Source organism: Stegastes partitus, unplaced genomic scaffold (genome assembly GCF_000690725.1).
Source record: "Stegastes partitus isolate 25-593 unplaced genomic scaffold, Stegastes_partitus-1.0.2 Scaffold1192, whole genome shotgun sequence".
NCBI classification, from domain to species: Eukaryota; Metazoa; Chordata; class Actinopteri; family Pomacentridae; genus Stegastes; species Stegastes partitus.
Genome location: NW_007578923.1, coordinates 246,509 through 258,616, shown reverse-complemented (window position 1 = coordinate 258,616; position 12,108 = coordinate 246,509). Strand labels below are relative to the sequence as shown.

The 12,108-nt window shown below is 43.1% G+C and overlaps 1 protein-coding gene across 1 annotated transcript in view; it reads right to left on the bottom strand.

Moving 5' to 3' along the window:
- Positions 1–3,248: 3,248 nt before the first annotated feature.
- Positions 3,249–12,108, bottom strand: part of LOC103368688 (echinoderm microtubule-associated protein-like 6) — a 79,945-nt gene continuing 71,085 nt past the window's right edge. Inside the window, exons 32-44 of the mRNA XM_008297129.1 lie at positions 11,955–12,084; positions 11,685–11,804; positions 8,545–8,718; positions 7,211–7,419; positions 6,255–6,412; positions 5,840–5,954; positions 5,561–5,749; positions 4,976–5,148; positions 4,608–4,770; positions 3,949–4,052; positions 3,709–3,862; positions 3,441–3,541; positions 3,249–3,322 (exon numbers count right to left, since the gene is read on the bottom strand). Of these exons, the coding sequence (XP_008295351.1) occupies positions 3,298–3,322; positions 3,441–3,541; positions 3,709–3,862; positions 3,949–4,052; positions 4,608–4,770; positions 4,976–5,148; positions 5,561–5,749; positions 5,840–5,954; positions 6,255–6,412; positions 7,211–7,419; positions 8,545–8,718; positions 11,685–11,804; positions 11,955–12,084 (1,815 nt within the window). The 3' untranslated portion in view covers positions 3,249–3,297. The remainder of the gene's footprint in view (positions 3,323–3,440; positions 3,542–3,708; positions 3,863–3,948; positions 4,053–4,607; positions 4,771–4,975; positions 5,149–5,560; positions 5,750–5,839; positions 5,955–6,254; positions 6,413–7,210; positions 7,420–8,544; positions 8,719–11,684; positions 11,805–11,954; positions 12,085–12,108) is intronic.

Here is a 12,108-nt window from a genome sequence, read left to right as displayed (position 1 = left end):
CCACTCTCACATTGTCTGCAAGGACATTTTCTAGTTATCTCTTAATGTTGTTATCACAGCAGGTAGTTTAACGCAATGCACCTACTGACAGGAGCCAATGATATTGAGCCAAATCACATATTTGCCAGGTTGCCGACACTGACACAGCACTCCCCTCACAAGACATGGAAAAGTGAACGTTTAGTGTCTCATCCCAGACGTGCATTCTGCAAAACCTTCTGGTTGAATGATCCTGAAGAAACACTCTCTCCTCCTGCCTGTACTACTGTGTATGTACGGCAGAGGAAAGGCTTCCCAACCCAGAGACTGTTTGAAATCGTCTTTATCGTCTCAGAGCTTTTCTTAGTATCAGGGTTTCGGCTCTAGACATGATCTCATATTGTAAACATACACCCATTATCTCATGGTCGTGGGAGTCTATCCCAGCTGACTCAGGGTGAAGGCAGGTTCACCTGGACAGGTAACCAGTCTACCCCATTGTGGCATGCAACTTTGTTTTTTCAAAACTTTCAAACTTGCTGGCAGGTTTTGTGGGTTGAGGTGATGTTGAATGAACGTTCTCTCCTGTCACTCAGACATGTTGGACGGACGCAGCCTCGCGGTTACTTCAGGGACCGTCAGACTTCAGGATTAAAGAGTCACAGACCAGGTGTGTAGCCTCTTATTCTTCTATTCATCGTTACACAAACAGACTCTTGGACACGTGACAATATTCAGCACAGAGACTCGTCCACACTTCGGCTGTAAATCAGGCAGAAACAACATGTACAGGTTTTCTTTTCTCTCCCGGGGACTTTACGATCACGATGCTTTGGATGTTTGTCAAACTGAAAGCAGCAGCAAAGCAAAATGCTTTTGTTTTCTTTTCTTTTTTTTGTGTCCACTTTGGATGAACATTCTCAGTGTAGCACCAGACAGAGTACAAAATAACTTCAATTATGGATTAAAAATAAAAATACAGCGTATGAAATCCCCCCCCCCTCCCTCCCCCTCCCCCAAAAATAAACACATAAACAAACCAATAAACAAACAAACACAGGTAGAAAGATCCAGAAAGGCACTTCAGTGTGACGGTGTCCAACCACAGATGCAGTAAAGGCTCATTGAAATGAAAGGTGAGTGAAGGTTTTAGATTTCTGTGAGTGTTTGTCAGACGCTTTAGAAAGTTTTCTTCCGCTGCAGTGAACACGTCCAACAGTTTAATGAGAATCCAGATGAAATGTGACGTCAACAGAACATCGTACACGCATTTTAGTTTAACAAGAGGAAGTCTTCAGCAAAACAAACAGGATTCATGAAGCCAGTCTGTGGATTTTAGTTCTCGTGTTTCTTCTCTCTTCAGGTTTTTAAAATTCTTTTTCACGTTTTGTGTTTTATGTCGTGTTTTTCTCACTTGATCAAATTTCCTTTGAGCTCTGTTTTTATATTTTCTCTTCTGTCACATTTAAGAAAAAATAACATTAATATGCAATTTTATTTAAAAAATAAACAAGACACGTAATCTCAGAGGACCTCAAAGAAGATCTGACGAAGTGTCGAAGCCACAAATTCTCATCATTTGGCCTTTTTTCTGTTAAAGGAGCCTGAAGGTGTGAATTCTGTTTAGTTTTGCTGAAAACAGCAGCGTCCGTCTCAAAACGAAGACGAAGCCACAGGAACAAAGTGGAGCCAGATGTGCTCGACAGTCTCCAGATGTTCCACCAAATGTGAGCATCAGAAGGTGGAAGAAACGTCTCGTCAGCCTTCAGGATCTGAGTTTGGTCGTCGTCGTCCCGGGAGTTTATCGGTGAGTCAGTTTCAGTTTCTGCTCCGAGGAAACAAAGAGCCGCCTGCAGATCTGAGCTCTCAGCTCGTTAGTCGACTCCTACGTCACAGAACAACTGATGGAAAAGCTCATTAAATACGACAGTTAGAATCAGAACTTCTACGGAACCAGATCAGGTTTTTGTTCTGTTCTTGTTGTTAACTCCATAAAAAGACAGAGTTCAGTTTGTTTGGATCAGAGTTGTGTTCAAGTCCAACAGAGGAATTTATATCAGAGCAGTTATGTGCAGGAACCAACAGCAGGAGACGAATCAATCTGATCCAGTTTGAATTGAGCCACGAATGACACCAATGAAGGTCCTTATTGTGAAGTACGACTGGAAATAAGGAATTAGAAAGACGACAGGCTGGAAGCTGTTCTGCCCACAAGATACCACGAGCTCTGGAAGATCGAGAAAGGTAGGAGGGTAGGTAGGTAGGAACATAGGTAGGTAGCTAGGTAGGAAGGTAGGTAGGTAGGGAGGTAGGAAGGAAGGAATGGAGAGAGGTAGGTAGGTAGGAAGGTAGGAGGGAACATCAGTAGGTATGAACATGGCTAGGTAGGAAGGATGGATTGTAGGAGGGAACGTAGGTAGGCAGGAATGTAAGAAGGAAGATAGGAAGGAACAAAGGGAGGTAGGTAGGAAGGAAGGAAGGAAGGAAGGAAGGAAGGAAGGAAGGAAGGTCCATTCTCACGACTTTATCTTTAGTTTCTACTCCGTACAACCTCCGTGTTCCTAAACACAAGTGAACCTTTTCCACTTCCAACAGACTTAAACTGATTTTTCACGAGGCTCACATGTGGCCCGTTTCAGCCCGTCTGCCTCTTCAGACAGGAGAACCGAACCGACCACCACGACCCACTGGAGGAACCAGACCTCCTTTAATGTGAACCTGGAAGGAAAACCTCATTCTCATCAGTCGGGGCTCTAAAACCAAACTGGTCACGACTTAGATGTCTCCTAAGTGCAACCTAAAGACAACCACAGATCAACGCTAATATAACATTTAAGCGTTGACGTGTACGACTGTGGCTGCCTGGTGCTGGTTTGTTTATCGGTGCTGAGTTTCCAGCAGTAGGTTCTACACTGGACGTATTTATGGAGCTTTTCCGTTGTTCTGTGAAGAACAAGCCGACTGCAGCTCTGAGTTCAGACCTAAACGTGGTTCTGTGTTCATCAGCGGACCTTCAGAGGACTTTGTGGAAACCAGCTGATGTTTCTACGGAGGCCTGCAGGGCTCACGCTGAGCCTCGTACAGGTTCATGAAGCCATTCATTGGCCCGTTTGCATATTTGATGTTTTTCCATCCATGTGGCCCCTGCAGGCCTCCGTAGCCGAGGCCACCGAACAGACTGGAGACAGCAGCTGGAAGTTTCTCCTTCAGCTTCTCCAGAAGCTTTGATGTGTCGCCCGTCCAGACTGTGGAGTGAAAGGTTCTGGTCCGACGCCCTCCGGATCCACTTGTGGTGCTGTTAAGGCGCTTTGGATCCGTTTACAGACATTTCCACACAAACACGCTGGAACACAGAAACAGGGCGGTTCAGTGACTCAGAACTTGTGTTGTGACTGTTGCTCATATATTTGATCACGTTTGTTGTCTTTTGACAGCTTCTCTGTGGTTGGAGCTGAGGTTACCTGCAGTCGTCTCCTCCTGTGCTGATCACGTATTTGTCGTCGTGGGAGAAGCGGATGTTGGTCACGTGAGCCGAGTGGCCGAGGTAGCGCTTGTGTTTGGCCTGAAACCGAACAGCGACACCAAAGTTCAGCGTCTCTCCTCTTATGTTCTCATTTCAAACCCGAGTCTGTTTTTGAAAACTGGAGTCGACCCAAACTAACGGCCCGTATTTATTCATCTGCGCTTGTCACAAAGATTGCTTTAGTGTTTCTGTTGTCGGATACTCACAAACTTGTCTGTGCAGGGGAAGTCGAACAGTTTGACCAATCCGAAGTCGTCGCCGGTGACGATGTTCATGCCGGCGTGAGACACACAGGCACAGTTCACGTCGGCTTTGTCGGCGTTTCGCGGCCAAATACCCAAAACTTCGTCTCCCAGGATGCTGAAGAAAGAAAACGAGTGTTGGTGACACTGATCATCTGAAACCATCTGAGGGTTCAGACTGTAATGAATCCAGAGGAGACTCACCTGGTCCACGTCGCCCAGGTGATCCTGTCGATGGCCGTCTGGTCGCTCACCAGCTTCCCTGAAGGAACCTCAAACACCTGCCGCTTGTAGGCTCCTGTGGACACCTGGACATGGACGAACACATGAAGCACCCTGAACATGGCAGCAACACGTGTGTTCGTATGTTCATGTAGATTAAACACATGAACCAGTCTGAGGATACATTTTGCTGCTGGGTACTCGATTACTTTATTCTTAGTGGAGGTTTTATTACAGCTAACTGCCTTTTTTTAAAAAATGTATAATTGTTTTTCATTCTAAGCAGTATTTCCTCGTGTACACTCTCTAACCAACCCCGCCTGATTGGATGAACTGCTGGTTCTGTCCTGACGTGTTTATGTGTTTCTTTGCAATATTTTAGATCAATTCTTGCTGTTTTATCTGATTTTGAATTTAAAAATATGCATCCAGACAGCTACATATATATATTTTAGGATTTATTGATCCACAGGTAGGACTCTGCCGTCTCATGTTGGACTTTTACAACCCAACATGCCACATGTTTTAAGGTTTCCGTGTTTTAAATGCATTATGAGGACATGGAAAGCTCATTAGATTCCCTTCATGTATGACCCGTGCTGTTCATGTCCACCACCCGGCGCCGTTCTGTGGATCAGTACCTGTATGTAGCAGCTGTCAGCAGAGAAGTCGAGCTGCAGGATGAAAGCAGGAATGTCGCTGCAGTAAACGAGTCGGTTCAGACTCGGTCCTCCGCTCACGTCGTACACGTCCACCGTGTTCTCCACAGAACCCACCGCCAACAGCCGCCGGTCCGGACTGAACCTGAACACAGCAGACTGAAGTATAATGACGCTGCAGTTGTTGCTCCTTCTCTGACTAACTGTGTTCTCCACAGTGCAGGAAAATCACATCATTATGGATCTAATAACAATCCTACAGTAACTCAGACTCCTGACAGTTTTGTCAGAGGCGCCTGGATTCTCTTGTGCTGATCAGTTGTCGTATTTCTGTTTGGGTCAGATCCTACCGGAGGTCCTGGACGGCGGCGCTGCGATCTCGTTTCTTCGCCCACATCTTGAGCGAGTTGGCGAGGAGGAGGAGGAACTCGCCGTTCTTCATCCCGACCGCCAGCATCTCCCCGTCTGCGCTGTAGCTCACACAGCGAGCGGCGTGACCCACACACACTTTGTTCAGCAGTTTCTAGGACAAAGACAAAAGAAGATTTAAAAACGAGACCCTGGATATTGTCTTGTTCTAATGCTTCCAGTCAAACTCTGCTCATGACACATGAACAGTCAGAACGCGTTCAGGCGCCTTCAACTTGTTTAAACATTTGGTTTAAAACATGTTTTCACTTGCAGAAGGTGAGGCCAGCGGCTGTAGTTCAGGAGCTCCAGATCCAGAGACATCCACAGAGAGAGCAGAACTTTTAAGGTTTTAGCAACTGACTACACGACAACATATTGACCTATACCAGCATGTTTATTTCACTTTTTTAAACGACATGCTATACTATGACGTCTTTAGCGACTTTTTGACGACATGCTATACTATGACGTTTTTGACGTGATGGCGTCCATGCAGGTAAACTCAGGTGTTCCTGTGCCGTCACCTTGTCCGTGAGGTCCCACAGCCTGATGGTGGCGTCGTCGCTGGCCGTGATGCAGACCTCTTTGGCCGGATGAGCCGTCAGACCCCAGATCCCTCCCCGGGCGTGGCTGTCCAGCAGCAGGTTGGAGGCGGCGTTCTTCTCCCCGACCTCGATGATCTCGCCGTCCTTCGTCCCCACCAGGATCTTACCCTGAGGAGGAGGAGGAGGAGCTGGTGTGATGAAGAGGACACTGGGAGGAGGAGGAGGTGGAGGATGGAGGGATGAACTTAAACCTTTCACCTTCCCCCTGCAGACGGATCGGACACACTCGACCTGCTGGCCCGTCTCCAGCTGGAAGGCCCGACATCGCTTCATCTCCTGATCCCAGAGCTTCACCGCTCCGCCTTCCTTGGTCCTGAAACAGAACCACAGCTCAGTACCTGAAACAGAACCACAGCTCAGTACCTGAAACAGAACCACAGCTCAGTACCTGCTGATAAAACCTGCAAAGTACGTTTCTGTTGATGCACGAGTTCAGTCCAGCTCTTGTTTTTTTGAACAACATACGATTAACAACATTTTGTCCTGTGATGTTTTGTAGAGACATAATATACCAGGACGTTTTTTTTGAAAGATAATAAACTCTGAGTTTTTTTTGAACGATAGACGATACTCAGTGACAAGATCATGGTGTTATTAATCGACGTGGACTCACGGCCTCTCCTTGCCGCCGGTGACGATGAGCCCGTCCCTCAGCGTGGTGTACATGGTGAACACCGGGCCGGTGTGAGCCTTCGCCACCACCCTCAGCAGGAAGTGATCTCGCCACACGTACACGTCGCCGTTGATGGCGCCCGTGAACGTCAGGTTGTTCTGGAAACACACAGTACCAAAGAAATCACTGAACTGAGCTCGGTTTAGCGGTTCTGAGCAACTCTTAGTTTGATTCGTGTCCCTTTGTGTTCGTTTTGTGTCATTCGTGGTGGTTTCAGTGTCTCTGGTCAGTTTGGAAGAAAAGCTCCAGAGGAAATAAAGCTCAGACGTTTTTTACATTTTGTCTCTCAGAAGTGAACCCATGAAGGAACATTTTCTCTGAATTAGACCATTTATCAGAGCAAGAACCTGCAAACACTGAGAGAAAAGTTCTCTAATTGTCCTTGAACTACTCGTGTTGCAAAAAATATCAAAAACACTTTATTCATCTCCAATTTTTAAAAATCACCAAAGACAAACTCTTCTAACGAGATTCTGCAAAAAACAAAAAGTTCTGAGCCCAACCGAGGAGCCGTGACTGGATCTGCTGAGACCAACAGTCGCATCACGAAAATTCAGAGTTTTCAGCTGAACTGCAGGATGTGTTGAAGGAGGAAACATGTAAGTAAAAAATGTAAATAGTTTAATATTCATCGTGTTTTTTTCTTCCAATGTTGGTGACACCTGTAGGCGTTTGATAAAATGTTGGACATGTTGATTTTGGGGTTTTTTGTACTTTTTGTAAAATAAAAAAATGACAGAAATTAAACTTTTTTTCTTGTCTTACATGATTTACGGCATTAAAACGTTCAGTAGTTCTCTGTACTGCTGCCTTTAGTGGTTCTGCTTCCATCGAGGTGCAGGACTTTACAGTGAGTAAAGAAAACGGCCAGAACTCAGCGGCGTCATTGAACTCACCGCTCCGAAGGCGACCGACAGCATGGTCTGCATGCGGCCGTCCTCCACCGTTCCCACCACGCCCTTCTTGTACATCAGCGAGCCGCCGGCCAGCGTCCAGAACTTCACGTGTTTGATTCCCACCGACACGAACTGAGAGTCCGAGTCGGGACGAAACTCCACCACGAAGATCCGGTCGGGATGTCCGGCTTTGCTGCAGACTCTGGATCCTGCAGAGGAGACGCAGAGGAGTTCTGACATTTGAGATGTCTAGAATATTTTATTTAGTCGTATTTCCTGTAATTTGTTGTTTTTTTCCATTAAATTAATTATTATTTAGATTTATTGAAAACAACTGATCCATAAAACACACGTTTCTTAGACATTTTAATAATATTTTATTTATGTTTCATGAATATTTTAACAACATTTTCTTTGTTAGTTCAATCTCATATCATTCATTTAACACTGGACACATCCTCATAGTGCTTTAATACACATTATTGATTTTTTATTCATTTTTGTGGCATATTTTAATAATTCAACAATGTTTGGAGACATTATTAATATGCCCAGGATTTTTTAAAATCATGTATGTTATTATTATTATTTTTATATTTTATGAACAATATTTCAGATAGTTATTAATTACATTTTTTTAGACATTTTTAGTAAATGTTCTATATTTTATTAATATTTTAACTCAATGTTCATAATTTAGAATTTTTAAAATAATATTTTAATCCATTTTATTGACACTTCATAAAGCAAACTTTAAAGATATTTTTACTTTATTTTTACTTTTTTTTTTAGATTTACATTTTTGTAGCATATTTTAATACATTTTCAGACAATGAAATATTAAATTTATTATATGTTATGTTCAGTTTTTAAGTAGCAATTACATTAAATTTGTAAAACACACATTTAAAAAATATTTTATTAATATTTGTAAAACACACATTTAAAAAATATTTTATTAATATTTCTAAGCCATTTTAAAAGTTTTTAAACTGAAAAAGAACTCAGAATTCCTTTTTTTTTTTTTATTACACAATATTAATATTTTCTGACATTTTTGAGGCGTATTCTAATATTTTTCTCATATTGTTTAAGGATTTGATTCATATTTTACAGACATGTGTATTTATTTTTTCCAGATGCTCCCATAATTTCTACAATGAATGAATAAAACACACCGTTAATTCATATATAAACTGTTTTTTGGACTTTTGAAACGTTTCCCAGACTTTCAAACATATAAAAGTTCATTTCAGGCTGTTAGAATATATTATTCAGACTTTTGTAAGGAAGTTAATGTTGGGGTGTGTCTGACTGTCTGTGGCGGGTCGGACCTTCCTGCCAGCGCCACACGGTGATGGTGTGTTCAGGCTCGACTCCGACCGACAGCAGCAGCTTCCCGGTGGCGCTGAAGTTCACGTAGCTGACGCCTTTGGTGTGCGGGCAGCGGAGGATGGACAGCGTCTGTTTGCTCATCGCGTCCCAGACGTGGATGGACGGAGTCGTACCTGCCGGGAGGCGACGACGTAAGGTCAGCTTTTATCGACGTCAACGAGCCACGAGAAGAAACTAGGAGGAGCTCAGAGGGAGGAAACAGCAAACAGAGCAGGAGGAGGATCAGCCGGCAAACACCCCGAGAACCAGAACAAGAGACCCGAAACCCTCGACACGGTCCCTGCTTCTGCACATCCAGTCTGTTCTTAGGCTAGTTTATCTTATTAAATCTGAACCTGATGATCTGATTCTTTACTGATGTTTTATTTTGCAGCTAATTCCCTGAAAACTTTACTCAGAGTTTCTCAAAAACATCTGCTGATATTTGGCTGTAAATGAAATCATATTTGTCGTTAAAGTCCAGTTTGGCACTAAACACAAGGAGGTAAAGTCAGTCGCTGCAGTTATCAAACAAAACAACGAAGTGAAAAACTTCATCGTTCACAAACTGACGTCAGAGTTCATCAGGAGGAGACAAACAGAACGTCTGAGCAGGAGACGAGCAGCTGGACCAGCATGCAGCAGGAACGTTAGAGGAACATTTACCAAACGGATCAGAAACGTGCAGCAGGTTAGAGTCAGTCACATGAAGAATTCATGGGTTTTAATCTTGAACAGATCCTGGCGTCAGTTTACCAACGAGTTCCACTTTAAAACGGAATTTTATCTTTTTTTTGTTCAGTTTTCTTCTAAAAACTCAAACACAACAAACTCTCAGTTTGACTTTAAACCTTTCAGAAGGTTCTGAAAATCAAAAAGTGCTTTTATGGGGCCTGTTTTTCACAGAAATAAACTTTCTGTGTGTTTGATGACTGAACCTCATCCATCTGCAAACTGTCTGGAAAATATTCTGAACTTCTCCAAACAATGTGAGAAAAATATTAAAAAACATATGCCTCAAAAATGTCAAAAAAATACAGATAAAATGTAAGAAAAACTTAAATAATAATAATAAAATATCAAAATAATAAAATGTTTAAAAATGTGTTTTACACTTTGAATAAAACATTTGAAAAATGTCATAAAATCTTCATGTGTTCTTAGAAAAATAACAAACAAATAAAAAAAATAAATGTATAAAAACTGTGTGTAAAATAGAAAAAAATTCTACATATATTCTTAGAAAAAACTAAGCCCCAAAAAATGCACAAAAATATTGATAACAAGTGAAGAAAATAAAAAAGCAAGTCGTAAATGTGCATTAATTGTCTTAAAATTGCCAGAAAACTGATAATAAAACACCTAAAAACACACGAGCTTCACACATCGGTTGTTCCTAATAACTGCAGCACTTCGTCCGTTCGTCTCATATTTAGTGCAGAACCGGGAGATAATTTAATAATTTACAGGTAAACAGCAGCTAACTCTTTAAGAAACTTTGAGGGAACGTTGGAGGAAAATCAGATAAATAATTTGTTAAAGTGAACTAAAGTTAAATTGTAGAGTTTGAATCAGGTGCCGGGAACATTTTAATCGATTTCTGCTTGAATATAGAAAAATATCCGACTTTAGCAACGCGTTCTGATCTGTGCCCATATATCAGAACCTGAGTGAGCCCGTGAAGGTTCTGCAGCTCGTCTCTGGGTCTCGGGGTGCTGGCAGAGATGGAAGCGGCGGCGCGACTGGTTTTTATTTTACCTGGAGCTTCGCTGACGTCACCTGAAGGGTTGTGAGAGCGACGGTGACAAATGAGGGCCAGCCAAAAAACACAAACACACAAAAACGACAACGAAAGAAGACATGAAAACCTGCAGCGAGTCGATTCAGACAAAAGCAGAAACAGGACAGAGCGGGAGCATCCTCACGGTCTGGTTAAACCACTATCTGGTCTTTAATCTGTGCTTTGTGTCCCTTTGTTCCTGATTTATTATTTGTTTTAGCTGATCTTTAATATCTTCTGTTGCTTTATCGATCTGAAAAACAAAAACAATCAGAAGATCAGTTTCAGCTCCACCTGTGTTTCCTGTTGGACGGTTTCACGTCTAAAAATCTGATTTCATAAGTTCTGTTCATAGTTTAAGAGGCTGTCAGAGACAAACCGTGGAGGAAAAAGTCCAACTTTCATCTTTGAGGTCCTCAAATTTGTACTTTAAGTTTATAATCGGATTAAATGTTTTCAGTTACGTTTCACCAGACCTTCTTTTTACATTATTAATTCTCTGATCCCCAAAACCCAGCAGCAGTCGTCTTTAAAGCTTTGCCAAAATTACACTATTTATCAAAGCAGAAACAATCATCGTATTTTGAACTGTTTGATGCTCATTCGTTTGGGAAAAATCCTGATATTTCATTAGAATCCCTTTATTCTACATGTCTCGTTTAAAAATTAGCCAAAAATCGACCGTTCACTTTAACCACATTCTGTAAAAAACAAAAAATTCTGCCCTCCTCGGCACAACCGTGAAGACATCAAGGACTTGGCTGTGACCAACAGTCTGGTGACAAAAATTCAGCAAAGTTTTCAGCTGAACTGCAGGCAGAGCAGGGAGGAGACGATTATAATTAAAAATCTTTACCGTAATGTCTGGACTAGAAGCTGCTACTTCTTTCACACGGTTTGAACGCTGCGGCTTAAACAACGATGCGGCTAATTTATGGATTTTTATGAATTTGCCTCGAGACCAAAGCGACATTATGTGTACACACCTGGTTTTCTTTTTAGAGTTAGTGGGTGGGGCTTATATTCAGGTGCGCTCATAGTCTGGGGTTTACGGTACATATCTTTAGCGTGTAGAACCACCGTTTCTCGCAGTGCTGTCATATCTGTTCTATAATTTGTGTCTCTCTCTCCTTCTGGTCCTGGTTGTTCTGTTTCCATACAGGTGCAGGACTTTATAAAGTGAGTAAAGATGAGTTCCGAGTTCTAAAACTGGACCCAGATGTTCTGTCAGCAGGAACACGGTGAAGCAGGCGGTTAAACAGGAAGCAGAGGAGAGAGAAGCAGGACTGACGAGTTAGTGGAGACACCGACATGCTGGACGGACGGCGGCGGACGACGTACCGATCTGTCCGGTGGCGATGATGTTCTTGTACTTGGGGTGCTGGTTGACGGTCAGACTCAGGATGTCGTCGGTGTGCTCCAGGTAGAAGCTCTGGGTTCCTGCAGCACACAGACACACGTGAACGCACCTGTCAGGTGATCAGGCCGCCTCCACCGTCACCGCGTGGACGTTACAGCAGTAATAATAAGAAACTAGATTCATGAGCCTCTCAGGTTAGGGTTAGGGCTGTGTGGCGTCGCCGTGGTTACCGGTGCTGAGGCTGTGGACGATGGCGGTGGCGGCGGTGTGGTAGACGATCTCGGCGCCGTCGTTGAGGTAGTGCAGGTTGTTCCGACAGTCGAAGCCTCGGAAACCAAACACGTGGTCCAATATCAGGTCCTACAGGAGGACAGAGGAGGTCAG